Source organism: Bos mutus, chromosome 4 (genome assembly GCF_027580195.1).
Source record: "Bos mutus isolate GX-2022 chromosome 4, NWIPB_WYAK_1.1, whole genome shotgun sequence".
Lineage (NCBI taxonomy): Eukaryota > Metazoa > Chordata > Mammalia > Artiodactyla > Bovidae > Bos > Bos mutus.
Genome location: NC_091620.1, coordinates 47,965,226 through 47,977,743, shown reverse-complemented (window position 1 = coordinate 47,977,743; position 12,518 = coordinate 47,965,226). Strand labels below are relative to the sequence as shown.

The following is a 12,518-nucleotide window of genomic DNA, read 5'->3' as shown; positions in this document are numbered from 1 at the left end:
CTGGAGCTAGGTAGGACTTATGTCATAAGGAGAGAAATTCTTGTACTGTTTTCTTTTAAGGTTGATAGACATAATTTCATCAAATCCAAGATTTCATCCTTTGTATATACCACCCTTGTATATACCACTAAGAACACTGCCAACTAAACAGGTCACCTGTTCATTTACAAACATCCTGATTTCAGAGAAGTGAAAAAATATGTTTAAAAATTGGCAAGATGTGATGTACAAAATTGGGTCGGCAGGAATTAGGAGTTAGAGTTTAGGCGAGCAGACGTTTATTCCCGTGGAGCTTTCATGCCGTGTCTGACACCCAACACTGAACTTCTCATTGTCTCTCCATACCTGCTTCACTGCCTGACTCCCCTCCAGGTGCTGGTTGGTGCAGCGTTAAGTCCAGTTGTCTTGGCCAGAAATCTGCTGACACGGCTCCCTCCTGGCCTTCCCTCCCACACCTAGTCTCCCACTAGTTGATTCTGCCTCTCGAATATCTGTCCTGCTCTTCTCATGCCCCAGCCTCACATTGCCCTGCTGCAGGCCACCACCAACTCTCACCTTGATGTCCCAGGCATCTCTGGCTGGTCCCTCTGCACCCAGTCACCCTCTCTGTTTGATTTTCCGCGTGGCAGTCCGTTGGATCATGTCTGTGCCTGGCGTGTGCCCTTCTGTGCTCTTCACTGTCTTAGGGATGATGTCCACGCTCTCCTCCGCTCAGGCCCAGCCCCCTGAACTTCTTTCAGTCCCTGGCATCAGTGCCCCAGGCTCTTTCTCACCCCCTCCCCGGCCCCCGCCGTGTTGAAGGCTCTACCAGTCCCCTCCACACACACGAAGTTCACATGCAGACTCCCTCCGTCAGCTTCATCAGATTCCCTCCCACTTCCTTCAGCAGCCACGTCACTGATTCCCCTATCGGAGCACCAACCCCGTTGTGGGGTGACTCTTGTCACTGCCTGATTCCACGTCTGTGTCCCTCCTGGAATGTCCTGTTTTGCTCACCTTTGGCCCCTCACGGTGCCTGCAGCACCATCAGCACTGTTTGTTTGAAAGAATACTTGGTTTGTCTTCATTTTGCAGTGGAAATGCAGAGGTTCACTAGTTTGTCTGGACTTAAATGGAAGCCCAGGTCCACCAAACCCCTGAGTTTTCCATCTAGCTGCAGATGCACAGAGCTTGGAAGGCAAAAACTGGCCCATGGGCTTCTGCGTGAGCTCACCTCCCTGCATCAGCCTCATTCGGTTTTAGCATCTCTCAGACCTGCTGCATCACCTCTGCAGGTGGCAGTGAATTAATTACTCCATCTGAAAGGTTGACAGTCCGTAATTGCTCAGTCACTTTTTCCTTTCTCTCCCTGGTTGTGAGTGAGTGAGATAAGGTGTTGAATAGCTGGCAGTGTCCCCAGAGCTGGGGGCATCCACGCTGTGGGGGTGGCCCCGTCACTTTGCTTATAATGTGTTAGCGTTGTGCCTCGATTTTTTTTTTTTTCCAAAGAGCTTACAGTCCTGATGTCACAGTCCTGTGACACAGCAGGGCTTTCCTCAGCAGATGGAAGTGGCGGCCCTAGGGTACAGTTTCTGATGACTTCCTGCCCTGGCCCTGGCTCCGGGTTGAGCATCTCTGGTGGACTGTGTGGGAAGTTTCTTTCTTTTTTTTTTTTTTTATGGTTGAAATGGAGTGTTGGTTGGTATGGAGACTGCCAGTGGTGGCTGCTTGGGTTTCTGAGAGGGTCTGCTTCCAGTCTCTGGGAAGTTTTCCCAGGGAACTGAGCAGAGAGATTGCTTGTTTGCTATCAAGCACATATGAAGCAGCTTCTGTGTACAGGGCCCAGAGGAGGCCCCACAGGGAGAGGGAAGATAGGAAGACACAGGGCTTTGTGGTTGGACAGGCTCAGCTGTGTTCTCCTCCTGGCCCTGGTTAGTGGCATGCTGTTGCGTCAGGGGCTCATGAGCTCGCTATTTCTGTCCTCTGCGAAAGAAGGGTGACAGTAACTTCATGGACCAGATAGAGTGTCTTTAGTTGTAAAGAGAATCTGTCATTACCGCCCATAAAAAACCTCCCCAGGTGGGATGAGTCACCACCTGTGGTTCTTGGTGGCTGGTTCGTTCGGTGGCTCAGTGGGACCCCCTTGTGGCAGCCTCCATGCACTGCTTGTCCCAGCCACCCAGTTCTCCTCTTGGTGCCCAAACGACTGCATTGCAGACAAAGCCCAAAGTCAGAAGAGTGGTCTCCTCCTTGTGCCTCTGATTAAGAGAGAGAAAGATCCTCCCAGAAACCCCTAATAGACTTTTCCTCAAGTCTTAATGGACAGAATTGCCACGGATGGCCCATCCTATCCAATCCCTGCTGAGAACAGTGGAGTTACCAGGATTGGCCAAGACTTACCTGTGGGGCTGCGTCACCCCTTCCTGCCCTTGTACCAGGCTCCCAAACCTGAACAAAACTGAAGGATGCAGCTAGTGGTACATCACACTCAGGGGACGTCAGTGTGGTGCCCACAGGAACAAACCAGACACAGTGGAAGGGCCAGCCCTCCTCCCCTTCTCTCTCTGGACAGACTCTGCACAGACTCCACCTGGGAAAGGACTGTCCCCCTGGGGGTTAAGCAGGCCATGGAAGTGACAGAGTCACGTTCCTTTCAGGGTTTGAGGAGGTGGCTGCTGAAATAAACTCTAGTCATGGCCTTGGTGGGATCGTTTTGCCAGGTCTATAGACTGGAGGAGGCTGACTATCGAAAGAGAAGCTGACTTTGCTGCTTGATGAAATGTCAGGAGAGCAAAGCCAAGTTTACAAGCAACGTGCATGGACCTGATCTCCATAGCCTTTCTAATTTTTCTGCTATACAACTGGTTGGCGAACACGCACTTCTCCTTTTAATTGCGGCGTTAGCCAATAAATCAAAACCCTTTGGGAGAAATACTTAAATTGCTAAAGCCTTAATCATCAGGATGTAACTAGGTTCCTTTGGGTTAGTAATTCTGGCTTAATACTCTCGCAGTAGCAGGCCTGCCGCCATCTTGGGGCTCTGCACGATGTCCCAATCTCTGTTCCTAGAGAGATGGTAGAACCAACCCCCACAGTCTTGCACAGTCTCTTCAGAGTGCCTTTGCCTTTAGCCTCTTGCATCAGTCTTTAGAGCTACATAGTGGAAAGAGCACTGGTCTGAGAGTCAGAAGATGTGTGCCGTGGGATTCAAGCCAGTCTGTAACCTCTGAAGGGTCCCAGGCCTGTGCAAACTTTGCCAATCAGTCGTGGTTCTGTTGCCTCTCACTGCTTCCTGGCTTAAGGATTCTAAGACTCAGTCTCAGCCTTAGAATCCTTTCCTGGTGGGTAGACAGCATCAGAGGCAGTATTCAAGATGAAACTGGTTTCCTACCTCAGAACTAGCCGTCCCCTGGGGCCCTTGTAGTTTCACATTCTCCCAGAAGACTGGATCAGAGCCGATTGTGTCTACTCTCTTATGACATACTCTACTTTTTGGAGCAGCTTATCAGAGCTCTGTTTGAAGCCCTGTTCCTCTAGGACATATTACAAAGGAGGGTTGTGGCAACAAGGACGCCTTGGTCTTGCTCACTGAGAATCCCCAGCATTTAGCCCAGACACAATAGGACCCAGTTATCTGTGGAGTTACAGGAATGAGTTTGGGGGTGACGAGTCTGCTCAGAAAGCATGCCCTCCCCTTGTCTCCATGGGAGGGGGTCCTGGGGGCTGCATTATGCTTTAGGAAAGAAAACCGCTTCCCTCCTTCTTTTGGATATTGTTAGAGTCTTAAAAGTCTTCTCTGGGTTTCTTCTCTGTGGGTTGCATCTGGTTTTCAAAGCCTGAGAAGTAGAGAGAATGGGAATGAGCGCTTCAGCCTGCAGAGGAGGCGGCTTCACGAGGGCTGGGCCTGGGGAGCTGTCAGGTGCCGTAGGAGCGGAGCCTGTGTTCCTGCGGCCTCCTCTGGCCCACAGCCGCTCCCCAGCAGCCTCGCTGGGCTGGAGCCACACTTTTTACTCCTCTTCCCTCCTTGTCCCCCACCTCCAGCAGCTCCTGCCTGGTCTCCCCGCTACCCCACCCCTAGAATTACTGGCTTGTATCCATGTAGCTGTTTTCTTAGTTGCTTGGAGGGTCTGCTCCCCAGCCTGAAGGCTTACCTGAAAACTCTGGGCATATTTCTGGCCAGCTGGTGGGGGGGAACTTGACTTGGCTTCCCCATCATTATTGGAAGGAAAGAAATATTTTCAGATAAGTACAGCGTGGGTCACTACAGGTGGCCTCTTACAGCCCTCACTTGACAGATGTGCAAACAGGCTCAGGGATGAGAGGCAGTGGCCCAGTGAGGAGACAGAAAGCTGGGCCCATTGCGGGCTGGCTGTAGGTGCTGGCATTGCACGGAGCTGTGGGCACACAGAGGAGGGTGATCTCACAGGAGAATGGCGGGGGGCAGTGGGTCTGTGGGGTCAGGAAGGGGTGCTCTTCTCTCCCCCGCTTAGTGTGGACTCCTTTGTCTTACCTCCAGACCTGTTCCTTTGGGTCCAGCCCTTTGATGTTGACCATACTACTGCCTCCATGGCCCCCTGTTCTAGCACCAACTTGCCATCTGCAACCTTGGGCGGTCCTTAAAAATGTGTGACGAGGCCGAAGAGCATCAAGCTGCCTATTTTCTTGTGGGAAACCTTCTGCTCCATTTCTCTGGCTGTGGCATTGACCCCTGGCTGGACTGGGGAGTGAGTTTTATTCCAACCCTGCCCTCTGGGATTTATGTGATAAATTATTCATTTCTCCACCAACTGGATAGGTAGCATAATGCTAATGACAAATTTTTGAATAATTGATATGTTCCTATGATTTAAATGCTAAAGGTCAAAACTTAGAAGGTGAAACCCCCCGACCCCTGATCTCCCGGCCATCTAGCTCCCTTGTGTCTCTCTCTAAAGAGCTTCTGTCCGTGTTGTTCAGTGGTTCTTAATAGAACCCAGAAGAGATGGAGCAATAGGGATGACCCCAGGAAGGATTTCCTAAGAGCAGCCATCAGAAGATGGGATCAGAAGAGAGAGGCTGGCACGGATACTTGGTTTCCCAGAGGACTTGGGTATGGTCCCTCCTTCCACTCCTCAGCTACTGGTCTAACCAGACAGGCAAGATACTGATGTGTAGACATGGACATACAAGAGATAAAGGTCAAATTCCTGGTATAGCCTTCAGGAATGCTCACCCAGAGAAGGGAGCCTGCATTGGTGGGGCTCCTGTGGATGGTGGGGCCTTGTGAAAGACCAGCCTGGGTCTTTCAACTGTGACTTTGGTTACTATCTGCTACCTCTCTGGGCCTTCTTGTTCTTCATCTATGAAACCTTGCTCTAGGATTTTAAACTTTTTGTTCTTTGAACTTTAGTAATCTGAAGATACCCGTGGATCTCTTTAAATGCATACAGGACATGGCTGAGCACACACACACATGCACATAAAGTAAATGAATTACATGGAAATACTGCTAGCTTCCGCACTTGGTGGGTCGAGGTGAGTCCCATCACACAAGGACTCCTGCTCCAAGAGGGCTGGGACCAGGCTCCTATGAGCTATTCTGTGTCTGGGCCCTGGAGGACCAGTGGAGATGGGGCAGAATTCACTCCAGAAGTTGCTTTGTGAAGACTCCTGTATGAACAGTCTACTGCCTCTGATAATTAGCTTCCCCTCTGTCTACACCAGCCTCCTCTCTTAATTGAGAATGAGCTGGTTTGTCCAGTGTTCGGTTTCCAAAAGGTGGCAGCACCGTCCTGGAAAACAGAATCCCAGTGACCTGGGTGGGAAGTGTCTGCCTGTCCGCTGAGCAGCTCTCAGCCGGCCTGCCAGAGGACGTGCCCTGTGACACTCTCCTCCCCAGTCACCCAGATCTCAGCCTGGGAGGTGCACCCTGTCTTTGGTCAGGCTCTGTCCCCTGTCCCATGGTGAGGTCACCCCTCAGGTATTCTGAGGGCAGGAAGCCTCCCAGGTGCTTGGCTGGTCCCCACAAGCATCTCAGGACTGCTGTTCTCAGACGCGTAAGGAAGTTACGTTTAAGGAAATGTGACCTTTCCCCCTCCTCTTTCTGGTGTTTGAGGTGGGGGTTCTGGAGGGAGGTGGGCATTTTAAGCAACGGAGTCTTGGGGGTCTAGGCTGAGGTTTAGGAAATGGCAACCCACTCCAGTATTTTTGCCTGGAAAATCCTATGGAAAGAAGAGCCTGGTGGGCTACAGTCTTTGGGGTTGCAAGAGTTGGATACAACTTAGTGACTAAACCACCACGTATATGTATGTGTTTATTTTTGACTACATCGAGTCGTCATTGCTGCCCGGGGACTTTCTCTGCTTGCAGTCTGTGGCAGTATGTGGGCTTCTCATTGCGGTGGCCTCTCCTGTTGCAGAGCTCAGGCTCAACACTTGTGGTGCACAGGCTTAGTTGCCCTGTGTCATGTGGGATCTTCCCAGACTAGGGATCGAACCTATGTCTATGCAATACATTGGCAGGTGTATTCTTAACCACTGGACCACCAGGGAAGTCCCAGAGGTTTTTCTTTTCAAACAATTGAACATTGGTTAAGGCAATATCAAGCACTCTAGTGGATCTGTTTAGACCACGAAGCACTGCAGTGATTTTCAACCCACCAGAATCACTTCAGGTGCCGCAAGGCAGCCTTCAGCTGTTCCTCTGCTGTTATTTCTGGGCTTGTGGGTGGGAGTAGCTGCTTCTGATGTACTGCTCATCAAATGGGGAGGAGCCAGTACCTGAGCTATAATTGAGGGAGTTGCTTTTCAAGAATTGGCTAGAATAGGAGATGCTGTGCAACAGAAGGAGGTCAGCAAAGCCTGGTTCAAATGTACATCCTGCTGGTGAATATGCTGGCCCTCATCTTCCAATCTGTGTCCATAGGCCTCACACAGTCTACAGGAAGAATCATCGCTACACGTCATTCTCTAAGCCACACTGCTTATCCTCCAGTTCCTCCATCTTCCTGTTTTCTCTCTTCCCACAGATGCATACCTACTCATACATTTGCATGTTCATTAAGGCAGATACACAAAGATGAAAAAAACACCCCACGTTTTATTTATTCATTTATTCCAAAACTATGTACTGTGCCCTTGGCGTGCACAACCCCTATTTCCATGAGTTTAAGAATTCTATGGACAGGGGAGCCAGTGGGGCTACAGTCCATGGGGCTACAAAGTGTCAGACAAGACTGAGTGACTAACACTTTCATGGTCTTCAGCCTCTGGGCCACAGGCCAGGATCTCCTGCCAGATACAGGCATTAGATTGGAAATAAAGTGCTCGGTAAATGTAATGTGCTTTAATTTTCTGGAAACTATCTCCCCCCACCCCCGGTCTATGGAAAAACTGTCTTCCATGAAATCAGTCCCTGATCCCAAAAAGGTTGGGGACTACTGGTCTAGAGGGAGGAGACAGGTAATGAACAGATAAACGAAGGACCCGGAAGAGTGTCATGTGGAAGTGTGCTCTTGAGAGTATGTGAATGTCATGTCCACATGCTAGCGTGTCACAGTGTGAGCGGGTGTTGCTCTGTACAGGGTGAGTGAGGAACACTGGCCTGCCTGAGAAGTGACTTGTGTCAGATGTGGGGACCCTGGGGACATTGTGTCAAGGTCTTGGGGCAGGCCTTGACCTGGTGTGTTTAAGGCGCAGAGAGACAGCAGGAAGGTGGGGTCCCCAGAGGCAGGGGTCAGAGCTAAAGGTCTCATTGCCTGGGGGAAGGATTTGAGATGAGATGTGTCCACTGGAGGTTCTAAGGGCATGACAGATGTGAAAAAGCACCTGAGACCCAATTGACTGCCTATCATTCCCATCAAGTGCACACCCTGGGGCTTTGTTCTGGGGGCCTCGGTTAGGGGGATATACAGGATGGTGGCCGGAGCCGGCCAGCATTCGGGGGGCATTTGACTGTCTGCTTGGCACATGCTGACTGCTCACCACGTGGCCTCTTGAGTAAACCCTACAGCGAGCATAGCAAGAGACAGCATCACTATCAGTGTATCCACAAGGATAACAAAGTGCGGGGGGGAGCCATTCGCTCCCAGTCACCTAGCTGGAGGGGCAGAGCTGGGATTGGAGCCCCCGCCAGGCAGGTTCCCCCTGCTCTATCTGCCTTCCTGGAAATGGAGCCCTGCGCAGCCTTTTTGTCGTTGTTGATTTATCTTTATTACTTACTTAATATGTGTGAAACATTGTTATAATTTGCATTTCTTTGACCACTACCGAGATTGAACAGTTTTCCCCGTGTCTTTATTATTATTTTTATTTCTTTACAGTGTTGTACATGCATGTATGCTAAGATGCTTCAGTTGTGTCTGGCTCTTTGCGACCCTGTGGACTTCTCTGTCCTTGGGATTTCCCAGGCAAGAATACTGGAGTGGGTTGTCATTTCCTACTCCAGGGGATCTTCCTGACCCAGGGATCAAACCCACGTCTCTTGAGACTCCTGCATTGGCAGGCGGGTTCTTTACCACTAGTGCCACCTGGGAAGCCCATGTGCAACCAAGTGAATTGACTGTATCTACATGCGTATCTGTGAAGTGCCCCTCCTTCTTGGCTCCACCGCCTACCCCTACCCCCCATCCCACCCATCTAAGTCACCTGAGAACACCTCAGCTCACAGAGCTAGCTCAGAGATAACAGGTCTCCACTAGCTATCTGTTTACACGTGGCAGTCATATAAGTCAATCTCATTCTCCCAATTCAACCCACCCCCAGCCCATGCTCTTTTCTTTGTATCTCTATTCCTGCCCTGCAGATAGGTTCATTTGTACTGTTTTATAGATTCCCTGTCCATGGGATTTTCCAGGCAAGAATACTGGAGTGGGTTGCCATTTTCTTCTCCAGGGGATCTTCCTGACTCAGGGATCGAGCCCAGGTCTCCTGCATTTGGAGGCAGATTCTTTACCATCTGAGCCACCAGGGAAGCCCCTAGATTCCACATATATACATTAATATATGATAGTTGTTTTTTTCTTTCTGACTTACCTCACTCTGTATGACAGACTCTGGGCCCATCCACGTCTCTATAAATGACCCAATTCTGTTCTTTTATATGGCTGAGTAATATTCCATTGTATATATGTGCCACATTTTTATCCATTCATCTGTCGATGGACATGTCTTTACTTTTTTAAATTGTGATAAAATATAACATAAATTTTATCATTTTAACCATTTTTAGGTGCATAGTTCAGTGGTTTAAGTACCTTCACACTGTCATGCAGTCATCACCACTATCCATTTCTAGAACTTTCTCATCACCCTACATAAAAACTCTGTAGCCATCAAACAAGAACCCCCGTCCCCCATTCTCTCTTCCCCAGCCCCTGATAACCTTAAATCTACTTTCTGTGGCTGAGAATTTGCCTGATCTAAATATTTCATATGTGTAAAATCATCCAGTATTTCTCCCTTTGTACCTGGCTTCTTTCATTCAGCATAATGTCTTCAAGGTTCGTTCGTGTTGCGCATGTCAGCTTCGTTCCTTTCTGTGGTTGAATAATGTCCCATTGTATGCATGGACCACATTGGTGTATCCGTTCATCTGTTGATGGATATGGGTTGTTTCCAGCCCAGGCAGCGTTTTTCATGGAGACAGGATCTTTCCAGCTGCTTGCCTCCATTCTGGGGATGCTTTCTGAAGCCTGGAGAAGCTGCATCTGCCTAGGGGGTGGGACGACAGCCACTGCATGGATTGGCGATGGGGCCAAGCTTTTGAAGGTAACTCACCTTGGACTGTTTAAAAAGCACAGGGTGAACACTGTAATTGTTCTTGTGCTGCCACTAACTCCAATCTGGTTTTTTTCCTGTCCACCCATAGACTCATAGCATTGAACAGGACTTCCAGAGTGGGCATTACATCATTTGCTTCTAATCAGCACATTATCTTCTGTAGATGGGAATTGACCTTGTTCTTGAAATTCCCCGGAGTAGCCACCTGGGAGCCCCAGGTCTCTGCTGGGAAACCTGGGCGGGCCACACCTTACTGGGCTCAGTTCTCCATCTGTAAAGTGATGTAAAATCCCTTCTGCATGCATGTGCAGTCTCTTCAGTTGTGTCTGACTCTTGTGACCTCATGGACTGTGGCCCACTAGGCTCCTGGAGAATCCATGGGATTCTCCAGGCAAGAATACTGGAGTGGGTTACCATTTACTCCTCCAGGGGATCTTCCTGACCCAGGGATCAAACCCACGTCTCCTCTGCCCTGTGCATTGGCAGGCAGATTCTTTACTACTGAACTAACTGAGAAGCCCTTCTAAAATCCCTTCTAAGAGATTACATACCCTTCCTGGACAGACAGATTAAAAAATACTTTTAAAATTAAAATCCAAGTTTCCCCTTGCGATTCATTCCTCAAGCCTGTCCCCTTCTCTTCTGTGAGAAGCACTGGTCAGCATCCCCCACCTCAGTCACCCTGTATTTATTGCCCATGCCTGGGATGGTCCCTTGGCCTCTGGTTAAATGACAGAGTGGAGTTCCCAGGGTGTGAGCAGATGGATTGCAGCTCCTGTACCTGTTGGGTGTCTTTCTTTTTCTGTGACAGTCAGCATGGCTGTTTGACAGGAACCCCCGTCCCTGTGGTGCCAGCCTTTCTCTGGAGGCCTGGCAGCTCTGAGGTGGCCTCAGGAGACTTTGGTTTCTGCCTCTCTGGATGAGCTGGCCCCCTCTAAGCACCAGGAAATAACGGATGCTGGCTGTCACCTGTTTGCTCCTCACCCGCCAGCTGTGCAAGAAGTGATAGTTCACGCTGCATCCACCTCCCCAAGGCCACTCACGGGCCTTTTCTTTTTTCAGAACAATCAACCTGAAGAACCCGGTACTGCAGCAGGTGCTGGAGAGAAAGAACGCGGTCCTGTGTGTCCTGACGCAGAAGATCGTGACGACGCAGAAGTGCGTGATATCTGAGCATGTCCAGATCGAGGAGAAGTGTGGTGGCATGGTGGGGATCCAGACCAGGACTGTGCAGGTGCGCGCCTGGCCCAGGGAGGCGCCAGGCCCTCTGGGAGTGGGGTCTTCATTCATCAGGACTGTTGTAGGGAGTTCACAGAAATCCAACTCCAATTGGTTTAAACAAGAAAGAACTGATTGGCTCCTGTAACTGAAACATTTGGAGTGATCTAGGAGACTTCCCTGGTGGCTCAGATGGTGAAGCATCTGCCTACAATGTGGGAGACCTGGGTTTGATCCCTGGGTCAGGAAGATCCCCTGGAGAAGGAAATAGCAACCCACTCCAGTACTCTTGCCTGGAAAATCCCATGGACGGAGGAGCCTGGTAGGCTGCAGTCCATGGGGTTGCAGAGTCGGACATGACTGAGCAACTTGTCTTCACTACTTTATTCAGTCACTGCTGGATCCAGGACTTGAGAAGCTGGTGAGCTGCCTTCTCTGAAGGTGGATTGCCTCTCATATAAGCTCGTGGGGTGGCAGCTCCTGGCTTTCATCCCACCCCATCCCTAGTGGAAGGAGTGCTTCCGGGCAGGCAGGCACTGGACCATCTTGGGCTGTGCCCATTCCTGAAGCAAACCCAAGGCCAGGGCAATGGGATGCTTAGATTGGCATACCGGGGTGAATCAGGTGCATTCTCCCTTCAAAAAATGGATCAAATGAACACCGGCCAGGCCAATGCACAGATAACTCCTAGAGCCCCTAAGAATCAAAGGTCTCAGAAATGACGATTTCGAGATTAGCTGCCTTAAATCCCCGGTGGATTGAGTTAGGAAAGGTAAAGATCAGCACATGTGTCTTTAATATACATAAACAGATGTTTCTGGATTAAGTTACAGTCCTACCAAGCTGATCCCTGAGCTTCAGTGGAACTGAACAGGAGGCTCTAACCCCAAACTGCCTCCCCTCCATAGTGCCTAATATTCTGGTCTTAGAAGTTTACTTCTTGGGGTAACTTTCAAATTATACCAGAGGACCCAGTAATGTAATATTTAGAAGGAGGTGGAGATTCAGATCTGGAGCTGGACTCTCCCTGGGCTGGGCAGGCTGGACAGAGTGATGAGGTCTGATGGGAGATGGCTTTAGCTGGCCCTGCCAGTATTTCTGTCCACAGTGAACCCCACCAAAGGCTTGGAGCCTGCTGGGGTGTCTGGAGGTTGGTAGTTATCACACTCTGACCAGGATCAAGTCGCTATAAAGGCCTCTGATCTCCAGCATCTGAGCCACTTCTCATCCTCCCCAGGCCATAGTGGGCAAGAGTCAGATTTGTGACGGGGTCTGGAGAGAGCTTTGCTGCTGACTCGGCATTTCCTGGCCATCCTTCTCTCCTTGTGCCCCTTCCTTCCAGCCTCTCCCCAGTTTTACCTGATGGCACAGTGTGTCACATACCTGGTCTGGGAGGATGTGCTCAGGGGATCTTGCTCTCAGCTAGGTTCTCCTAGTCAGACTCTTACCACTGATGATTTTCTTAGGATTTCAAAGTTGTTTCCATAATCTTCCATGAGGGAAATGGGAAGTTGACTTATCTTCTTTACTCAGCATCATAGACCTAACTTTACTATCTCCTAA

General features: G+C 50.0%; 1 protein-coding gene across 2 annotated transcripts in view; it reads left to right on the top strand.

Moving 5' to 3' along the window:
- GSDME (gasdermin E) overlaps positions 1-12,518 on the top strand; it is a 70,900-nt gene that overhangs the window by 34,456 nt on the left and 23,926 nt on the right. For both annotated transcript variants that reach the window (XM_070369443.1, XM_005902875.3), the window contains exon 4: positions 10,800-10,971. In XM_070369443.1, the coding sequence (XP_070225544.1) occupies positions 10,800-10,971 (172 nt within the window). The remainder of the gene's footprint in view (positions 1-10,799; positions 10,972-12,518) is intronic.